At 46.2% G+C, this 20,953-nt stretch overlaps 1 protein-coding gene across 10 annotated transcripts in view; it reads right to left on the reverse strand.

Annotated features, from left to right (window-relative positions):
- Positions 1-20,953, reverse strand: part of APBB2 (amyloid beta precursor protein binding family B member 2) — a 357,434-nt gene that overhangs the window by 103,309 nt on the left and 233,172 nt on the right. For 6 of the 10 annotated variants that reach the window (XM_065907600.1, XM_065907601.1, XM_065907603.1 and 3 more), the window contains 4 exons: positions 11,011-11,219; positions 2,180-2,242; positions 1,711-1,796; positions 1,556-1,616 (listed from right to left, as the gene is read on the reverse strand). In XM_065907600.1, coding sequence (XP_065763672.1) covers positions 1,556-1,616; positions 1,711-1,796; positions 2,180-2,242; positions 11,011-11,219 — 419 coding nt within the window. The remainder of the gene's footprint in view (positions 1-1,555; positions 1,617-1,710; positions 1,797-2,179; positions 2,243-11,010; positions 11,220-20,953) is intronic. The other 4 variants (XM_065907606.1, XM_065907605.1, XM_065907602.1 and 1 more) reach the window with 3 other exon arrangements.

A 20,953-nucleotide genomic window follows, 5' to 3' on the forward strand; every position in this document is an offset into this window, starting at 1 on the left:
TTCAGAACCCCGCTGGCTCTGGGGCAGCCTTCATCCAACCAGGATGTGCTTAGAACAAAGCTCCGCAAACTAAAAGCAACGGAGATTTCAACTGCGAGCCCTGGGACTCTCACAGAACCAATGGCAATATGGCAGCTTCCAGCCTAGAAGCCAAGGTTTTGAACCTGGGTGGTGTTCCCCACTTAACTGCTGCTACAGGAACCTATTTGCTGTTTCATGCATAGACATAGATCTGCTTTGGGGTTCAGAAGAATATCTAGGTCCTGCTACATAAGATGCAAATGAAAATGTGTTAAAAAGCAGTGGGGAAAAAGCTATAAAAAAAGTATTGACATGAAGCTTTTTCCTTTCTTCTGCATTCTTTCTCTAGATTCCTAATGGTGTTTTTTTACGTTTATTCAGTGTTGTGCTCTCTCGAGGATGGGGATACTTACAGGGTGAGTGCAGACCACCGCAGGCCGCTCATCCCCACAGACCATCAAGCTGCTGGGCTGATGTACCATGCCCTGGCCAAGAGTGGGGAAACTGAGCCAGGAATCCCCTTTCCCATGGACCCAGCACCCTAGCTCACAGTAAACGGACGACCCTCCAGCCTATTACACCTGTGTTGCGGGATGCTAGGTACCTGGATTGGGGGTGGGCGGGGCCCACGGTGTCACCCACTGAACACATCGCTATGCTGTCTGCCCAGGTTGGGCGGGTCACTACTTGGCTCCTTCCTAAGACACCATGGAGACCGTGTGCCTGGCACAACCCTCCCCAGGCTCACACCCAGCCCCATACAGGGTTTGAAGGCAAGAGCAAGGGGTGGGTAGGGGCAGGGATAGGGAGGCGGGCACAGCCTGAGCTGCCAAGGAAAGGGGAACAGGTAGCCGAGAAGCAGAGGTAGGGAGGTGGCAGCACTGCGCGTCAGCCAAGGCTCCAGCCCCGCAGCGCACGCTCCACCACCTCACTGGACATTGCTTAGAGAACACGAAGTCCAAGACAAAAGCTTAAAGAGCATCCGGTGGGCGACTGCACAGAGAAGCACAGGGCCCTGACTCAGGGATCAACGGGCGACTGTGACAGCTCACGCTAGCACCACAAGTCCAGAGCGAGCTCCCTCTCACGTTCCACATAAAGCAGGCAGTGTTTACGAAGGGATGGCAAGGAGCTTCCACTGTGCCCATGGGTGAGGCTGCCCTGCAGGAGACGGGCATGAGGGGTCCAAGCACCTGTTCAACTCCCCTTCTTCTGCCTCACAGGGCAGAGCCTGGCTTATCTTCAAAGGCTTCTGGAGCCCACCTGTTCAAACAATAATCTTATCGTGTTGCACAAAGAGCTGATGGAGTGAGATACAAGCAGAGTTGTGATGATGACAGAAACCCTCCCAAACCTGACTTGGCCGAAAGGATTTACTTTAAGTGTGAGGGAGATTAGGAACAGAGAGGACTCAGGGATAATTGCTTATTAAGTGACTCTGGGTTGATAGTTTTTACAAACTGGGCCGTTATCCCAAGTCATTATTCTGATGTAAGAATAGAACCTGGTCATTGAAAGCACATTTCTTACAAACCTTAGCTTCTGGGTCACTGTTGATGCTACAAGAATCATCATCATCGGCATGTGGAGCGTTTCTAGAAAGAAAAACAGAAAATGGGACTTAGGATTCTATTGCAATCTCCAGCTGCACAAAGCCACACCTCCTGGCGGGTGCATCCAACGCCCTACCTGAGTTTCAAGGATGCATAGCGCAGGGTGGCTCCTTCAAACTCTTTTAAACTGGGGTCCGGATTGACTGTGGCCGCGTGCAAATCCTAGAGGAAATGAGATCCCTGTCAATGCAGAAAGGCAGAAGGCCTAGTATGCGGCCTCAGATATCAGAGGGGAGAGAGGTCCTCCCAGCGCGAGGCAGAGATTGTACGTGAGCTCAGGCAGAAAAAAAGGCATGCATGGGCTGCTGATGCCGGCTCAGTGCAAATGCCGGTTCTTACAAGACAGCAGGAACCTGGGGCGACCAGTCTGAAGTCATTCACAATGGGAGACATCAAAAAAAGCGACATGTGTGAGCCCCACCGCCTGAGCCAAAAGCCCCTCAGTCCGTCCCTGCAGAATGCATGATGTTCACAAAGAAGATGCAGCCACAGCCATGCAAAAAGGACAAAATATTGAATGAGCTAAAATCTGACCATATACTTGCCTTCCAAATGTCACTATTAATCTTTCCCCCATTCAGAACAGCAAAATCACTCCATGGCTGTTTCTAGACATATAATTATTCACATAGGAAAAAGCACATTGATTTAAAAAAAAAAAGAAAATAATAAAAGAAAAGGAAAGAAAAGAAAAGAAAACACACACACACAAGACACTGTTGTTAGCATTGATATTCACGGATGGGTTAGGGAACAAATTCACTCTGACAGCAACACGTAGCTTGCTCTCCCTAGATCCACATCGTCACTGGAGGCCCAGGGCAGCGGGGCGCTTTAATTGCTTACCAAGACACATGGCTGAATGTCATTACCAGACAGTGAAGTTACTATCTACATGCGGTCTTCACACAATATGCATCAAAGTATTAAAGGCCTAGCATGCCTAATTCCGTAAGGATTTTTTCTCTTCTTGTGACCAAAAGAACTGTTTTCTTGAGGTATGCTGGTCAATGAGCTGGTTAAAAAAGGGGGAGTGTCCATAGTTAGGGGCATAACAAAACTAGCGGCCAAATTATCTCCACTTAGGAAAAAACCAATAACAAAGGAGGGTAAGGAACCCTGCCTGACCTCATCTTGCTGAGATTTAATCTAATAAAAAAAGAGTCTAGACAATCTAATGTAAATTCCCCTCATTCATACAAAGCTCTACCTCCTTGCCACCCAAGCCTCTTCACAAATTAATATTCGATCACAAAATGCTTTCCTAAACATAGTTATAGGACAAAGCGTGAAGCCTTGCCTTGCTGGCAAACCTCTTGCAAGAGACCTAGAATCTAAAGGACTCCTTCCTTTATTAACCTTGGATAACATGGGAACATCTTTTTTCTTTCTACTCCATTAACTGAATATTCAAATATTTTCCATGTGACATTTGGGGAATTAAGTGATACTAATAAGACACCCAAGTACACTCTCATGAACTTGTTCCACTGATTTGTCAGGCAGATCTCTTTTCTTGAATAAGTCAACGGGAGAAACTCTTCCACTAAGTAACTTTTCAACTAAAGTTCTTTGAAAATGAGACGGTAGTACTGACCCATAGCTTCGGCACACAATGAATACAATTTTCAAAGCCACTCAAAACAGAAGTGGCTGAGTTCAAACGTCCCAGGTATTGACAAATGCATTTATTTGCTCTGAAGGCCTCTCTAAGGGAAAAATCATCTCAAATTTGGATCTATCATCACTGCACAGCTGGCGTTACTGCTGCTTTCTTTTCTGGATTAGGCAGCTGACCTGCAGTTTTTTAAACTTAGACCACTGTGTCTATTCATTTTTTAAAATGATCTCTTTTACCGAGCACGGAACATGAGGGAACAGCCCCTCACCTTTTTCCTCACTCCATTCTCCAAAAAGTATTCGGTTTTCACTGAGGAGAAAATACTACAGGAAAATCTTCAACCTGTCGGTTGGGGGGGTACCTGTGAACCCCCTAACATGGGTGTGGGGTTTTGTGTTCTATCCCTAACTGCATTCTTGTGAAGAAAATTTTTAAAAAGGTATGTGTCTGACAAAAGTAATCTGAAATCAGAAATCATACTCCAAAAACACTGTTGGGATTTTAGAGAGTGAAAGAAGAGCATTTTTAAAAACAAGTTTTCAGAAAATGCTCCGGCATTTAATCAGACATTTCTTTGTACGTGTGTGTTTAAATTTTTTTAGACATTTATATTTACTCTTTGGCTGCAGGAGTCCCTGTAAAGTAGAAGTTGATTATGCGTCTAAGACTGTATGAATTCAGCTCTCATGCTACGGAGACATGAGTCAACGGGCAAACTTCCTACAATCACCTTTCATAGATTTAAATAAACAAAGGTGATATACAGTGATTTTGCAAAATCTTAAAATAACATGTAAGTATTCCTAAATAAACCCTTTAGCACGGAACTCAAGCAAAGAAAAATGGAAACTAGTGTTATTTACTATGAACAAGCCAGTCTTTTTTTCCCTCCTAAATTTAAAATTTTCACTGACAATGAAGATGAGAAATGTTCTCCTTCACATAAGTGACCATAACTTTTCTTTTTTAAAATCAAGGGCAAAAATAAATAAGTAAATAAATAAAATCAAGGGCAATGAAGGACAAAACAACTTGTCTTAAATTTTAAGAATGATATCACTTATTCATCTGTTGTTTTTTTTTAATGAAGAGAGAATACACCATTTTAGCTAGTAGTTTAAAGAAAAGAAACCGACAGAGATGCTTGGGTTCTACAGAAAGTCTGTAGTTTGGGTGATGGGAGTGAGGGATGAAAGAAAAGAGAAAGATAATAAAAGAGGAAAAGGCAGGTGGCGTAACATGCCCCAGGAAAGACAGACACAGGATAAAGGGAGGACAGAGCCCATCCGCTGTGAGCAACAGCCTCTAACTGATCATCTCTCAGGCATGCAGCTACAAAGCCACGCACAGCTGAGAGACGCTGGTGTCAGTATCACGGTGGGCACACCCTCTCCTGGTGCCTGCCATGACCCTGGCCAGGCTGCAGCAGCCCTTATCCTGATTATGGTGATCATGCTCAGGTCTGAGAGGGCCCCAGAATCTGAGCTCTGGGGGACTGACCCGGCACCTGGGGCCTGGCACCGCCGTGACCCTTTGTGACCTTTCAGCACGGTGCTCCTCATAACCCCTTAAGGTAATCTGACTGTATTAAACTTCGACTACTGAGAGTTTTCTTCTTCCAGATTTCTCTTCCAGGATCTTAGAAAGCAGTTCCTCCAATCAAACAAAAATGATGCACTGTCCTTCTGCTGGAAGAAAACTAAGAGTTGATCCTTTGACAAGGTCAACAGAGTTTTCCTGAGGATGGGGTCCAAGGGGATGAGAAAGTCCCTGGAGGTGCTACGAACGTCTCTACGAAGCGGTATCAACATGCAAACTGGAGCGCAGGAGTGAAGGGCTGAGCCCGCTGACGGCTGGGCGGACAGGAAGCACATGTACATTCCACAGTGGTCTTGATGAAGCCATGATCGCCTCACTCCTGCATGCTCTTCAGAAGCTATGAAGTCAACACAGCCGTCCGGGAAGCGCGGGTTCAAACCCTGCCTCTGCCCTCACCTGCTCTGTGAACTCAGTTCCCTACATACCAGACAGGGCTAAAGGGACTTCCCACCGGAGCGTGGATGCCAAGAGGTCAAGAACGTGAGCCCTCAGCGCAGGGGCTGGCTGCGCGAAGGTGCCCAGGAAACAGCACTGTCCTCATCCTCTATTCTTGCCGTGGGGAAAATAAATAAAGGCATTTAAGAACAAAATGCCTGAGAGCCCAAGGACTAGAGAGCATTATCAATTATGCTCATAATCCTCTTCTGTCAAGATTTGAGCTGTGGTCTTGATCATAAATGGCAGAGCACCTGGAATTCTGAATAGGCCAGTCAGTGTTAACCAGCACTGTATCCATGTACATGGGTTTATTTTTTCCTTCTTTTACAACTCCTTTCTATGTTTTGTTGGATGCAACACTATCAAAAGAACAGTTATGGTTTGTCACGCAAACATAATACAAGCAGTTTTAAAAAAAAAAATCTAACTAGAAAACAGATTGACAAATGCTTGTGGAATTAAATTAGTCTGTGTGAGCAGCAGCACAGTTTAGAAACTATAAACTAGAGAAAAGTCAGGCGAGTTTGGGCTCCAGTGCCAGCTCTGTGGCTACAATAAGTCAGCGAAGAGCTCCCTCCCGCTAGGAAGCCAGTTTATTCCTTCATTCAGCAAATATTTAACGAACGTTGCCACATACCAGGCACTGTGCCAAGTGCTGAGGATGCAAGACGAGGGGGGTAGGTCCCAATCCCTCAGAAAGGGAGGCTGACATGCCTCAAGTAAGAATACTACAAAGTGACACAATGCAATGAAGATCAAAGGGCTCAGAAAGCAGGCAAACGAGAGCAATGATTCCCAGGAGATGCTAAGATGAGGCCGAAGTATTTAAGCAGAAGTGACACATAAATAAAAACAGACTAGATTCACTAGAAGACCAGCTTTTGTAATCCCTCGGCATAAAATTTCCTGGAAAGCATAAGATTTTTTTTTCCCCCTTTTTTTGGAAAAGTGCAAGTTGTTCAGCTGTGTCTAACTCTTTGAACCCCCATGGACTATAGCCTGCCAGGTTCCTCTGTACATGGAATTCTCCAGATAAGAATAATGGAGCCATTCCCTTCTCCAGGGAATCTTCCCAACCCGGGGATCGAACCTGGGTCTCCTGCATCACAGGCAGATGCTTCACCATCTGAGCCACCAGGGAAGCACCCCTCCTTTTGGGGGTGGGGCAAAAGCATGTGATAAAGGCAGATTCTCAGGCCTCAGCCTTAGAGAGTCTAGCTCAGTGGCCTAGGGTAAGACCAAGGAGTCAGCATGTTCTGCAAGCCCCAGAGGTTACCCTGGCCACAGCCCTTGGTTTAACGGGCTGAGAAATACTGCCGTAGCATTCACTAGCCCCTTCTCGAAGGTTCCTGCCAGTTCTGAAATATCAAGGCTCCGTGAGAAGGTCAAGAGATTCAGGAAAATGATGACAGACCGGTCCCTCTATGTTGCCGTCTTACTTCTCAATGGACGCGAAAATCCTCAGGTTCTGAAGCAATGCTTGGACGCTGTTCTCCTGGGGACTGAGCTGCACAGGCCCCTCCCAGAGGCCAGGAGAGATGCAGCAGGAACCCAGAGAGATCACAGCCCTGAAACGACTGGGCCCCCCTTGCTCTGCGGCCACTTTTCCCCCCTTGCCCTTATTCTTAAGGAACTGGGAAGGCCTTCAGCTGGGAAGAGTCTAGGGAAGACTTGCTCACGGGCCAACAGCTACTCATTAGAATATTTGGTGGAGCTCTCTCTTCTCTCTAAGATGCAACATCTAAGTCAGTTGGAACAAACTGATGGATTAGGGGGGAGACCGTCGCTGGGCCAAATTTCAGCGGCAAGTGCTTCCCGGCCAGTTTATAAACTTGCAAAAACACTGCTGGCGTCTGCAGAGGGAACACTATGCGTTGCACTTAACACTTCCCTGGTGAACTTTGGAATGTGAAATGTACAATTTTCAAACTGTAAGGAAGCCTTCAGTCCTAGGCTTTTGTGAAGCTTAGTCAACAGATTTGGCACTTACTTTTTTTTTTAAAGCCAGCTCAGGAAAAAGCTGTATAAAAATATGCATTTCTAACACGACATATTACAAGTTTCTTCTCACCCTTAACATTTTGCTTTCTCTCATGTTTCCAAATTAGTCAAAATAGATTCTATTTAGGGATCAAAGAAATGGCATTAGAGAAATAACCATTTTTTCTCAACTGTTATTACCACCTGCGGCTGAGTACCAAAGAATTGATGCTTTTGAACTGTGGTGCTGGAGAAGGTTCTTGAGAGTCCCTTGTACAGCAAGGCAATCAAAGCAGTCAATCCTAAAGGAAATCAACCCTGAATATTCACCGGAAGGACTGATGCTGAAACTGAAGCGCTAATACTTTGGCCACCTGATTCGAAGAGCAGAATCATTGGAAAAGACCCTAATGCTGGGAAAGACATAAGGCAGGAGCAGAAGCAGATGACAGAGGACGAGGTGGTTGGATGGCATCACCAACTCAATGAACATGAGTTTGAGCCAACTCCAGGAGATAGTGAAGGACAAGGAAGCCTAGCATGCTGCCGTTCATGGGGTCGCAAAGAGTCAGACACGACTTAGCAACTGAACAACAACACAATGTTATGAAAAGAAGTCATTTCCTAGAGGGCTCTGCATATGTAACCACCCTCCCCTGGAGTGAGATGAAGACATCCAAGGCTCTCTAGAGCCCCTGAGAAACACAGGGTGAAGCCTGGAGTGAGGCCAGGGGCCAGCAGACCTCCACTCAGGCTTGACTCCACTAGGGGGTAGGGGTGTAATTCTGGGTAAGCTCCCTCACGTCTCCATGTGGGTTGTCAAATATAAAAAAGGAATGACAACTATCGTACAGATACATAGGGCTTTCTGAGGAGTAAGGAGATAAGCTATGAAGCTGGTGCTGTAAATACTTGACTTCCCTTAGTGCCTCTGCTTTAACATCCTTGTCAGTACCTGCAGGACCTGGGACAGGGGAGGCTGGGTCTCCCCCAACCTCTTCTCTTTACTACCTGCTTATCCCTCTGCCCCGAGGATTTCAACGTACTGCCTTTTATATCTGCTTGGTTCTTTGACTCTGTGGATGGCCTTATGCACAGGGAGCAATGTGTATGGAGCAAACAATCAAAAGGTTGATCTGAAGAACATCATCCCACTGGTCTATTAAAGTGCTGTGTATGAGCCTGTCTCTGAAATGTCAAAAAGCTACACATCTGTTAACATGTGTCTTGGAGGGATAAGACTTTATCCAACATGATGGCTACAGAAGAGAGGAACAGAACCAACTTCAAGGTGGAAATTCACCCAGTACTGGGGCAGACCACAGGATCTGGAATTGAGAACTGGGCATCTGCCCACCCTGAACTGGTTACTCAGCTCACTGAGTCCCAGTTACCTCTTAAAAGTGGGGAACAGAACAGCTGTCTTCTCTGCCACATGAAGAGTCTTGAAGGGAACAAATGAAGTGGCATTTATGAAACTATCCTGAAAGCTACAATAAGTCATGAGTAGCCACTGGGAGGCTGAGCGGTGCAGATGTGATGGAAATACTGAATTCCAGGAGAGGAACTGGGTGGGGAGGCAGGCAGGCCCTGGGACACAGTTTGAGCTGGGAAGGGGGCTGGGCAGTGGGGAGTGGGGGGGTGGGAAGCAGGCAAGGCCGGGGGCAGAGCAGGCGACGGCGGGCGTCAGAAGGAGGCTCAGGGATGCGACTGTGGACTCTGCTGCCTGATCATCTTCCCCGGGTCAGCAGCCCACCTGCGCTGCGTTCTGCCCAAGACTTTATGCAGAAAATATGAAAACAAAAAGTCTTCCACGTTAATCACAGAAGCAAAACATCTGAGCCACTTAAACCCCGAGATGCCCACCTTGGGCCTCACCCCACCCACGCCGCAGCCTCAGGATGCGGGCTTCAAGACCAACTTCATTTCTTCCATATATGGAAGACGAGAGGCTCACTGAACAGAAACAGTCTCTCAAAGTCAGTCTGATCATCTCACCTCTGGACAAAGAGAAAGCAGGTGGGCCGAAATCTCAGAGCCAGGGAAGCCCCGTGAGGAGAGCTCTGGCCTGGAACTCAGGAGGATCTGGGAACCCTGAGTTCTAGACCCAGTGTGGCTGCTGGTCACTGGCCTCTCTCTGCCGCGGCGTCCCTGCCTGTGATGGGTGGACACTGGTGCCGGATGCCCCTTCCCAGCCTGGCATTCTCAGCTTGCAGGCTCTCCCTGGAGGCGAGGATGGTAAAGGGGTGCAATAGGAGAGTCTCTAACAGAGACGCAAGCAGTGCAGGGGAAGATGAGGGGGGACCTCTGCGTCTCACTGAGGGCCAGGGGTGGCCGGGTCCACTCGGCTCCTGGGAGCCGCTCTGAGGTCCAGGGAGAGATGCCAAGAGGCACCTGGGCTGGCATGGAGGAGGACTCCACTTCCTGAAGTTGGTTCATCTCCACCTCCTTGCACACCTCACACAAGGTGAATAAAAGACTGAAGGGGATTTGCTCTGGGAGGAGGAATATTATGCTAATTAAAAAAATGATCAAAATTGCTCAGTGACAAGCAATGAAATCCTAAGTGGTTCAGTGTAACCGAAGCGGCTGTCTGACCATCAGGGCCCAGTGCCAACAAACCGAAGCCCCAGTCTATCAACAGGGGGTTATAGCTCGCCCTAACCGGCACTTGAAAGATGGAGAATTTGAGGCCCAGGTGGAGTGAGTGAGATGCTGAAGCCCAGTAACAGCAAGAATGTGGTTGGAATGTAGGTCTTCCTGCCTCCTAGAGAAGAGCAAGTAAATAATGTAGGATGTTTACTTTTAAAGACAGGAAGGGTAATAATAGCAGCAAATATGTAGAGAGGCTTTCGGGTAAGAGATACAGTTCAAATTCCTTCCATGTCCTCAAAGTAAAAGAAAATAAGTTGTTTAAAGAACAAAAGACTGTGGTCAGGGAAAAGGCAGAAGTGCCTGTGTACCAGGAATCAAACTTCTTTTCTCAAAAAAAAAAAGAAAAAAAAAAAAAGCCATTACTTAACTGTGACCTTTTCCCACTGTAATTCTCTTGAATATTTTGTTATCAGGATTCACAAAGGTTCACTGCAGGAGTTTCCGTATTAACAACTATCATGATGGAATTTTTTTTAATGCCTCAATTCTTTGTTTAAACATCAGATTTCTTCCTCAGGGATAGAACAAATTTCTGCTGCTAATTATGTCTAAAATAATGTCACTTCTGCTAAATAAACAGAATTCTCTTTTTTTATTTTTTATTAGGAATTAAGCATTTAAGGGTTCTCAAGGGTTATTCCTGCAGACATTCTCTCCGTGCAATCAAATGAGCCCATGGATATTAATAAGATGTGCGGTAATTATAACACGTCAGGCCAAGAGACGCTCTTCCTTCTGTAAATATTTTATGGAACCTGCAGTGTGAAGTGGTACCTACAGAGTCAAGTACTGCCTCAGTGCGCCCCAGGGAATCTTAACCACTTCTCATTAATCAGCCTCTCTTACTTTCTGTACCTGGAATGGTATTTAAAGAGACCAAAAGCCATTAAAAAATAAAAAGATCCCTGCAAGATGATATTAACACTATTCACGAAGAGGAAGCACTTCAGAGGTTTCAAATGCAACATGCATAAAAATCGGAACGCTTACCTTGATGACCTGTTCGGGCAGAAGCAATGAGTCTAAAGAGAAATCACAAGTTACATCCACTCTACTAAGCCATTGAAAGACACTCCATTTTACCTCGTTCTCTGGGGTGGGAGATGACGTTACAGAACTAAGGGACCCTTTCCTTGAACCCTGAAGCTCTGCCGGGATGGAGACAGGGCGTTCCCACTGAGTCGTCCCTGTGGGTATGTGCCAGTAATAGGTGCCAGCGATGTCACGGACTCTCTTCCAGCCAGGTGGCAAATCTGGATCAGTCTGAAAGGAGTGGTCACTCCATATATCTGCTAGAAAATGGAAGAGAGCAGAGAGAGAGAGAGAGAGAGAGAGAGAGAGAGGGTTTTATTAAAAGAAGAAACAACTACAAACCTGGTCTTAGTTCCAATAGTGAGGAGAATTCCGCAGGCAGATGTGTCCATGGCCCAAATGAGAACTAAAGCCATCCTACAAACACCAAGGATGGTAGGAAGGAGAATACAGAAAGGAAGAGAGAACTGGAAGGTTGACACTTGATAACATGGATATAAAAGGACTCATTATTGTCATTTTATAGTTCTAAGGACGCTATGAACAGGCTAAAGCTCCATTAGTCAGAATCAACTACTCAAACAAAATCTGCAAGATTCCACACAAAATCTACTGACCCCCTTTGTAAATTGGTAAGATTGACTGCTTGGGATCACACCCCCAGCAACGAGTACAATTCTAGTTTTCTTTGCTTTCTGGATGAGTCGCTGGATTTATGAGTACTGCACTTGTTATCTCTGCTTTAACAGCTCCTCCCATTTGATGATAAACACCTAAAAGCAGCCATGTCTTTGTAACACTCTGGAATTCCAAACTGTACACAGAAGATTCCCAGAGCAGACAGACTGAAACAGCCTCGGAATTCAAAAAGGAACTCTAAAAAACAGACCAGTAATGTAAATACAGGGAGGAGCGCAGTGTGGAACACAATAGAGAATGGCGGGGACTGTGGCAAACTGGTGAAAGTCACTCAGTCGTGTCCAACTCTTTGCAACCCCACACACTACACAGTCCATGGAATTCTCCAGGCCAGAATACTGGAATGGATAGTCTTTCCCTTCTCCAGGGGATCTTCCCAACCCAGGGACTGAACCCAGGTCTCCCACATTGCGGGCAGATTCTTTACCAGCTGAGCCACAAGAGAAGCCCAAGAATACTGGAGTGGGTGGTCACCTATTCCTTGTCCAGTGGACCTTCCCAACCCAGGAATCAAACTGGGGTCTCCTACATTGCAGGAGGATTCTTTACCAACTGAGCTATGCGGCAAACCAGTAAGCATGTACAAGTCCAAAGGCCTTTAAATTCAAAAAATAATTCTTTAGGCACTGTGTGTGTGTGCAGGGTGGTGGGGGACAGGATGGGACAAATAAAATACATTTACTGGGCAATTTCTGCCATCTCTGGACCATATCAATATTTTATTAGTTTACTGGATAACTATTTGCTTTTAAATATCTCATTTTGGGCTTTCTCATAAAATGGGCTAAAGTACTGGAGAAGAGAGGAGAGAACAGGAAGCACAGTAAGAAATCCATAGAGAGAGGCATGATGGAGAAATTGCAAGCATCTGGATGAATATACATAGGTAGGAAAACATAATCAATTTGCACTCTACATTTGGGGATCACATTATTCTAAGGAGAAGCCCTTTCCGATGTGTCATTCATAAGAGGCTGGAGCCAGTACACGAACTCAAAGAAAGTAGGCTGGCCTCGCCCTGTGCGAATGTCACCGCATCAGGTCACCGAGACTGCTGCCGTCGCGAGATGAGAAAAAGAGGCAGACAAAGAAGCTAAGAGGCAGCGCAGATGTGCATCCGTGGGGGTGTGTGGCAACCCAGCATTTGCTTTTCTCATTTAACTCTGTCAGAGGCGAGACTGCCGCTTGTCTCCAATTATGATGGAAACCTCCCCTCCCCCGACAGGAAATTAAGCATGATTAAATAATTTCAAGTTACCCGCATCTTTCACAAACAACTTGAAACAAATATGTGCACACACTCCTCTGTCTTGTCTCCTTATTAGGGGGTGTGAGGGTTGTTTCTGCTGTTGTTTTATCGTCAGTATTTCAACTAGGATGGGGAAAAAATACACAGGTCTTGGGAGTCAGTTGGAGAAAACCCTACCAAGGGTGTCCCCTTCTCGAATTCCAGCAGCTCACAGACAACAAGCTCAAGATGGAAACTAATAAAAGAACAAAAGGAGGACGCTAGTAAGCATTTCTGTGGTTTTTAAGGTCCGAGGGCCTGAATATACACATGTCTTAGTTGTCTGTACAGCTGGGACACTAGCATCCGTGAAGAGTAGCTACATGCCACATGAGCTATGAGAACATGACACCATGTCAGACCAGCGGGAGACACCAAGGTCGGCAGCCTTCGAGTTTGGCTGTCTGAGGTGATGGAAAGGGGCCTGGGGCTACAGGGCAGGAATGGGGTTGTTCGGTCTTCAGTCAGACCCAGTCACTTATATTTGGTTTAAATGCTGAGTTTCTGCTGACATGTTGTTGGAATAAAAATTCAGTTCAGTCGCTCAGTCGTGTCCAACTCTCTGCGACCCCATGAATCGCAGCACGCCAGGCCTCCCTGTCCATCACTAACTCCCGGAGTCCACCCAAACCCAGGCCCATTGAGTCGCTGATGCCATCCAACCATCTCATCCTCTGTTGTCCCCTTCTCCTCCTGCCCTCAATCTTTCCCAGAATCAGGGTCTTTTCAAATGAGTCAGCTCTATGCATCAGGTGAATAAAAATTAAAAGGGGGTTATTTCATTGCTAAAAATTGATGATGAGATGATGGTGGAGGAAGTGAGGTGGGAACGTTTACAATACAATTAGCAATTAGCAGCTCAGAGCCATTTAGAGAATCCCTTCCACATCACCCTATACTGGTTGTAGGAATGTAAGTCCCATGAGGGCAGGCAGACAGCATCCCTGTCATGTTCACCATCCTATTCCCAACACCTAGCATAGCAGGGTTCAATAACAATGAGCCAGATGAATGGTGGAGAGATGGCAGATGGATGGATAGACAGATGGGGTAGACAGAAGAAAGGAAGATAGGAAAGAAGAATGAAGAGAGAAGAAGGGAGAAATAAATGAACGAAGTTCCAAATGACGGGAATTGAACTTGGCACTCGGCAAGAGAGAAATCCTGAAGAAATCAGTTCTGTGCAATCTCATAAAACTGAGCAACTTCACAGAATACTCCGGAAAATGAGCTTCTCGCTAAGAGCAACGTCTACTTCCTTTGATGGTGTATGTGAATGTTCTTGTGGACAAAAAAATAAGATGTGATAAACTGGGAAGAGTTCTGGGCTGGAGTGGAGATTGTGTTTCTTTTTCATTTATAGGTTCCAAAGGAATCGTAGGAAACGTGCCTTCTGAGGCACGTCAGTGCCGCTACCCTTCATTTTGTTTAATCTTCAAAGCCCCGATTTGCTTAGTTCTCCAATATAAAACTATGTGCACATTTAAATAAGTACCCTGGACCTTATTCAATAGGTCGGTGGTTTCCAAATGTTATTAGATTAGGAGGAAGGACAGGGTTGCTGGCAAGTAGAACTCCAGGCCCGTCCAGAGTCTTCTGACCGCGCACACTAAGTCGTTTCAGTCCTGTCTGACTCTCTGTGACCCCACGAACTGTCGCCCACCAGGCTCCTCTGTCCATGGGACTCTCCAGGCAAGGATACTGGAGTGGGTTGCCATGCCCTTCTCCAGGGGATCTTCCCGACCCAAGGACTGAACCTGCGTCTCTTACGTCCCCTGCATCGGCGGGCAGGTTCTTTACCGAGAGTGCCACCTGGGAAGCCCCTTTTGACCATAGCATCGCCATTTTTATCTGTTTTAAATAATGGTCTTGTATGTATGATTTTCCTTGAAAAAACAGGGATCAGTTAATGCTCACATCAACCCCTCCAGAAGGCAAGGACAGTGCAGCCAAGATAGGAAGTCAGGCTTTGCGGTTTAAACCCAAGTTCTCTTAATGCTGCCTGAAGTTCTCAGGGGCTGGTAATGGCAGCACTGTTAACAGGAGTAAAAAGTCACCGGCACGCTGACAGACCGGGGGCTGGCTTACCCAGCTCCTTCGCTGCAGGAGTTCATGGAGCGTCCGCTGCGGCCTTATGAAGGATACACCACTGTTACCCGTATCTAAGGCCAGAGAGGCAGCAGTTTGGTTTAAACCCAAGGGGGTCAACTAGGTCCCAATGTAGAAATGGATGCTGTTTTTTCAGAGGCCTGAGTAAGATCAGTTATAGTCAGCTTGGGGGAATTTAGAATATGAGTATGTGGGGATGGGGACAAAAGAAAGAACACAATGGCTTTGAGTCTGAGGCCTGCTGTCCTGACCAGGGTTACGGAGCTGGTAACTGACCACGCCAAGGTCCAGCCTGGAGCCTGGGTACACCAGTGCCAGGACACTGTAGGCTCTGCGTAGGGGCCTCCCTCCTTCACCTCCCTCATTGAATCTGCATCCAGTAAACTGAGGCCACCTCAGCTGGTCTGTGGATCTGCAGCCTCTCCCGTTAGAAGCCTGAGCTTCAACTTCCACCCCCAGACACACAGCGGAGGCTGAGATCCCATTTGTTTCCCCCCCGCCCTTCCCTACAGGATCTCACACCTAAGAAGCTTTACGGTCTTCTGTCCTGTCATCACCGCATCCCTGCCTCTTACTGAAGGTGCCTTCAAGGAGAAGAGGTTCAGTGGTAGGAGTGGAAAGGTACAGGCATCCTTTCCAAGTGGCCCACTTCGTTGTGTGCAGTTCTGTCCCAGAAGCAGGGCCTGCAAGTCGGAGTGTAAAAATAGCAAGGCTGAGAGCCCCAAGAAAGTCCCTCTTGTGCTGGGCATCTCTTGGGCCAAGAGCCATACTTGGCATGGGAACAGGGGCCTGTCTGTGAGCGGCAAGGAGCCGCCCCTCCAGCCGCCTTTGGGCGCCAGTGCGCTGGCCTGGCTCCACCCCTGCGACTGGGCTCTCCTCGCAGTTGGGTCTGTGACTGAGGCAAGCCAGCCTCTCCTCACCCTCTCCCCTGGGCTCACTAGCAGGAACCGAAGGGTCAAATGGAAACAAATGAGCATCTAGCAGCAGCTGGAAATTTCCCTTTCTGCTCCGGAGGCCACAGGAAGGAGGCATGGGTGAGCTGGGATTCTAAATTTGGTAACGTCTGCAGCGCAGAGCACAAAAGCCTCGCTCTGGTCCTCCGAGCGGCCCTCACCCCTTCCTCGGCAGCTGCTGTGCGCCCAGCGCCTCGGTGTGCGAGGCAGGGGGTGAGGGCTTTGTGAACAAAGAGGAGACAGACGAACTCCTTCCACAAACACTTCCTGCTTACTCTGTGCCAGGCATTGCTCCAGGGCTGGGGCCACAGAGGTCATCAGATAGACCTAGCCAGACCCTGCATCCGAGACCCGGGTTCTCAAGCATCAGTCACCCGGAGAACCTGCTAGAACACAGATCGCTGGGTGCCATCCTCCCACCCTCCACCCTCACCCCAAGCTTCCGACTCAGTCGCTCTGAGGTGGGGCCTGGGAATCTGCACCTCTAATAGTTCCCAGGCGCTACCGAGCTCACGCTGTTGGCTTTGGGAACCAGACTTTTTAAGAACAACTGGTGTGGGAAAACAAAAGGTAGTCATTCTTATCTACCAAATCCCATCTGACCGCTGGCTTCAGAAAACAGAAAATGTGAATTATACTTCATCATTCATTCATTCACCCACTTACTCACGCATTCTCTTGCACAGAGGGACTCTACTACATACCAAGCATGATTCTAGAAGCTGAGAATACAGCAATGAATAAAAGAGGCCATTTAGGGATAATGGGGCCAGTTGTGTCTGGTGATGGGCTATTTGGTAGGATAGTCTGAAGAAAGAACAATGTCACCCCCAAACAGAAGGGGCTGGCCTTGGGAAGAGACTAGGGAACAGCATTCCTGGAAGAGGGAACCTCAAGTGCAAAGTCCCCTTGGCAGGAAAGAGGCTGTTATCTCATGACAACAGAAGGTCACGTGAATGAGAGATGAGTGGTCCAAAATAAGACTTAACTCTGTAAGAGCTAAGAATTCAACCTCTATGCAAAGGAAAATTCGTGAAGTTCTTTGTGGTCTGTGTTTTTGAAATCAGAGGAGCAATCTGCACAATGCTCCCATTCTTGGAGAAGAAAAACTCTCTCTTCCAAAGTCTCAGCTGCAGCTGCTGCTGGCTACCCTTTCTGAGCAATGTTATTCCCAAAGGAGCCAGGCGCCTAGGTCCAAACTGCTGTATGTAAATTTAGCGTTAAAACTGTTTCTCTGCTCACCGGTGGTCTGCTTCCATTGCCTCTCTCTCTCCCTTCTTCTCTAACTCACTACTTAGCCCCTTTATTTTCTCTGGACCTAGAACTTTGTTGTCAGGAAACAGCAAGAAGGCTCTTCATCCCCTCCAGCTTCATCACTGACTTCTGGCAACAAGAGCAGAGAGCCAGGACTCCAGGTCAGGGTCATTTATTATAGGTTTGCTGAGGGGTCCAGGCAGCACCCAGAGGCTGCTTAGAACATGGTGTGAAACTGTCCTGAATCAAAGGAACTGGCAAAAATGAAGACTATGGAGACAAGGGGATGAGCCCCAAATGCCCCAAACCTGTGAATTCTCAGAATTCTGACCTGCTGGCCTGCCAGACAGAGGGGAGGAAAGCTTGCCCCAAATAGTTTAAGTGCCTCTGCTCTTTCTTATATTTATTTGCAGGGCCTATCTAGGACTCTGAGGTGTCAATCACAGCCTCAGAAAAATTACACATTTTACTCCATTGAGCTTTCCCATGGCTGCAGTCTTCTGACAGCTCTAATAAAAGTAACAGTTTTGAGAGTGTTGATTTTCTAACTTTCTCCTATATTTACCTTTAAAAAAGTTAAGGTGTTTAATGTTTTTGAAATAGGGAGTTCTTTGTAACTGAGGATTTTCCTGTTAAAGATTCTTGGGTAAATGTTCCAAGAACTCACAATTTAAACGGTTCTTAAATTTGGGCCTTGTAATACTACATACTTTGTGTATTGTTATCAAGTATTTTGGCATAAGGTCAACACAATATTTCTTAATTTAAACTCACTAGGAACATAAGTCTTTGCTAGGCTTACTCAACTAAATTTGTTTCAAGGCTATATGACTATCACAGACAAGAGCTCTGCAGTCAGTCAATAGCCTTGAATCTCAGCTCCAACGCTGGCTAGCCGTGTCAGCTCAGACAAATGGCTTAATTTCTAATGGCGTGTCTGCTTACTGTGACAGAACTGATGACAGCTTCTGCACCATGCAGCTGATGTGGAACACAGCGCTCAGCACAAAGCCAGGCACGTAATAACCACTCAGGAAATCTCGGTTACTAGTCACTATTAATTACTTCACTCAAATGTGGCTTTGGGGGAAAAGACTGGAAAAAACACATTTCGAAATGGCATCAACCACAGTGCATTTCCCTGAAAAACTAAGATTCCCAAGAGTCTGCATCCACCAAGTTGTGTTTTTTTTACTAAAAAGGTAGTTTTTATTTAGATCAAGAAAAGCAGATGAGAACGTTGGCCACTCACATGTCCTCAGAAACAAAGCATCACATGAGGACACACTGGTTTGAGTTTGTGGCATCTCTTTAAACAGCATGTGGCTGCTTTATGTCATGCAGCTAGGCCATTAAAGAAGTAGAGATGAAATGAGAACAAAATAGCTTATGAAGTCTAAGTATTATTTCAGGCACCCTTCTTTAGAGACTGCTCTGCCTCAGGTCCTCAAGAAAGTATGCAAAAGGAACTGATCTGATGATGGTGGAAAATAAAAGGGAAATTATGGCTCCCTGTTCACTGACTGTTAACCAAAATCAAAAGAGTCAGGGGACTCTGCAAAGACAAATTTAAAGACTAAAGGGCATGAGATGGAAGCCACTATAAATTATCCAGAGGGAAAACTGGTATTTGTAAATATGAATTCATCCATTCACACCTACACAATACATATGATTGAAGTTAATCATATGACCTGGCTACAGAATATTTAATATATCATAAGAAGATCTCATTCGACACACTTACACAATAAAATGTGCATTTTCTTACAAATTATAAAAAGGGACATTAAAATTTTAAGATATGAAATATAACCTAAGAACAGTACTTCCTTTTACAGTGTGCACAAAGTACAAAGTAGCATAATTTACAATAACTACTGAGAAGCCACAGGCTTAAACTCCCCAGCCCTCTCCAAAAAATTAAAAATAAAACATTAAAACTTGAATGGAGAGTTATATTTTAAGAGAGCTACAGACCATTGTGATAACCTCAATTTTGTTTTTCTAAGAAGTACTGGGAAACACCTGTGATGAAACCAACACAATCTCCAAAATTCAAAAGTTTAATCACAACACAAAATGAAGAATGCATACAGGTGGGCATGCTCTTGAATCAGCAACTTGTTGGGTGATTTTAAAAGTAACGGTTGCCGCATACAGAAAACTGCTAGGCAGGTTTACTACTTTTCCCTCCAGCTGTCTGACCATTTGTACGCGGAAGGGCAGCAGTGCCTCCTGCTCAATAGCAGGTGGGATTATTCAGGTCTGGCAGGCTGATCAACAAGTCAGCCCTAATATTCTTTGCAAGTTTGGGCATTTAGTGCCTGAACACAGTGTAATAGGGATATCTATGATCAAATGATTAAGCAACAATATTCAGAGAACGTGTCCAGCTGCCATGCCAGCAGTCAATCCAACCACACACCTTCCTCACTTGATTATTGTTTCACAGGGAGCAGTTGGAGAGGAGAAGACAAACATCTACCTCGGGCAGCAATCTTTCTTTGGCTTCCATTCAATCAGTCAGACGCAGTGACTACCAGCACCAGACTCTTTCAAGGCAGACAGGTCTGAAAGTGTATTAAATAAAGCCCACTTTCCAGGCCTCCACTGTTTTGGCAGGGTCTTCAATACACTCTTCCCTTAGAGCTGTGGTCCTCCTGAGGCTGATGACAAGAGCACTGATGACAAGGCGGAAGCTACTCCAGAGCTGCCAAGACCAACTTCAAGGTCACTGTTATTCTAAATGGTGGCATGCAAGGACTTGACTCCTCATCTACATTAAGTATTAGGACAAACGAGGATTAGGGAGAAGCTACGAAATTGACAACAAACTACACTGGACAACAAACTATCATCTGGTCTTTTGCCAGCAGATTAAAAAGGCAAACGGAGGATTTCCCCGGTGGTCAGTGGTTAAGAATCTGCCTGCCAGCAAAAGAGACACAGATGTAAAGAAGAGACTTTTGGACTCTGTGGGAGAAGGCGAGGGTGGGATGATCTGAGAGAATGGCACTGAAACATTTATATTACCATATGTGAGACAGATGACCAGTCCCAGCTCGAGGCATCAAACAGGGCACTCAAAGCCGGCGCACTGGGACAACCCAGAGTGATGGGATGGGCTCGGGATGGGGGACCTATGTGCACCCGTGGCTGATTCAGGTCAATGTATGGCAAAAGCCACCACCATAGTATAAAGTGATTAGCTTCCAATTAAAATCAATTAATTAATTAAAAAAGAATCCCCCTGCCAATACAGGATCCATGGGTTTTGATCTCTGGTCTGGGAAGATCCCACAAGCCATGGAGCACCTGAGCCCTTGTTCCACAACTACTGAAGCCCCTGCACCCAAGAGCCTGTGCTCTGAAACAGAAGCCGCTGCGATGAGACGTCATCACACTGCAAATTGAGAGCAGGCCCTGCTCACCACAACTAGACAAAGCCCGCGTGCAGCAATGAAGTGACCCAGTACAGCCTCAATTAATTTTTTTTTTGGTAAAGCACGCTGAAGTGGATGCCATCTCTTCTAAAATCAAAATCTATGTGTGGGAGCACAGAACTATACTCCCATAGACTAAAATGTGTATATTTTATTTCTGATACAGAAACAAAAGCAAGCATGTCTAGAACCCTACAGAATTTTCAAAGTCCTGTAACTAATCCAATCTCATTTGATCCCACACA

Source organism: Muntiacus reevesi, chromosome 16, assembly GCF_963930625.1.
Source record: "Muntiacus reevesi chromosome 16, mMunRee1.1, whole genome shotgun sequence".
NCBI classification, from domain to species: Eukaryota; Metazoa; Chordata; class Mammalia; order Artiodactyla; family Cervidae; genus Muntiacus; species Muntiacus reevesi.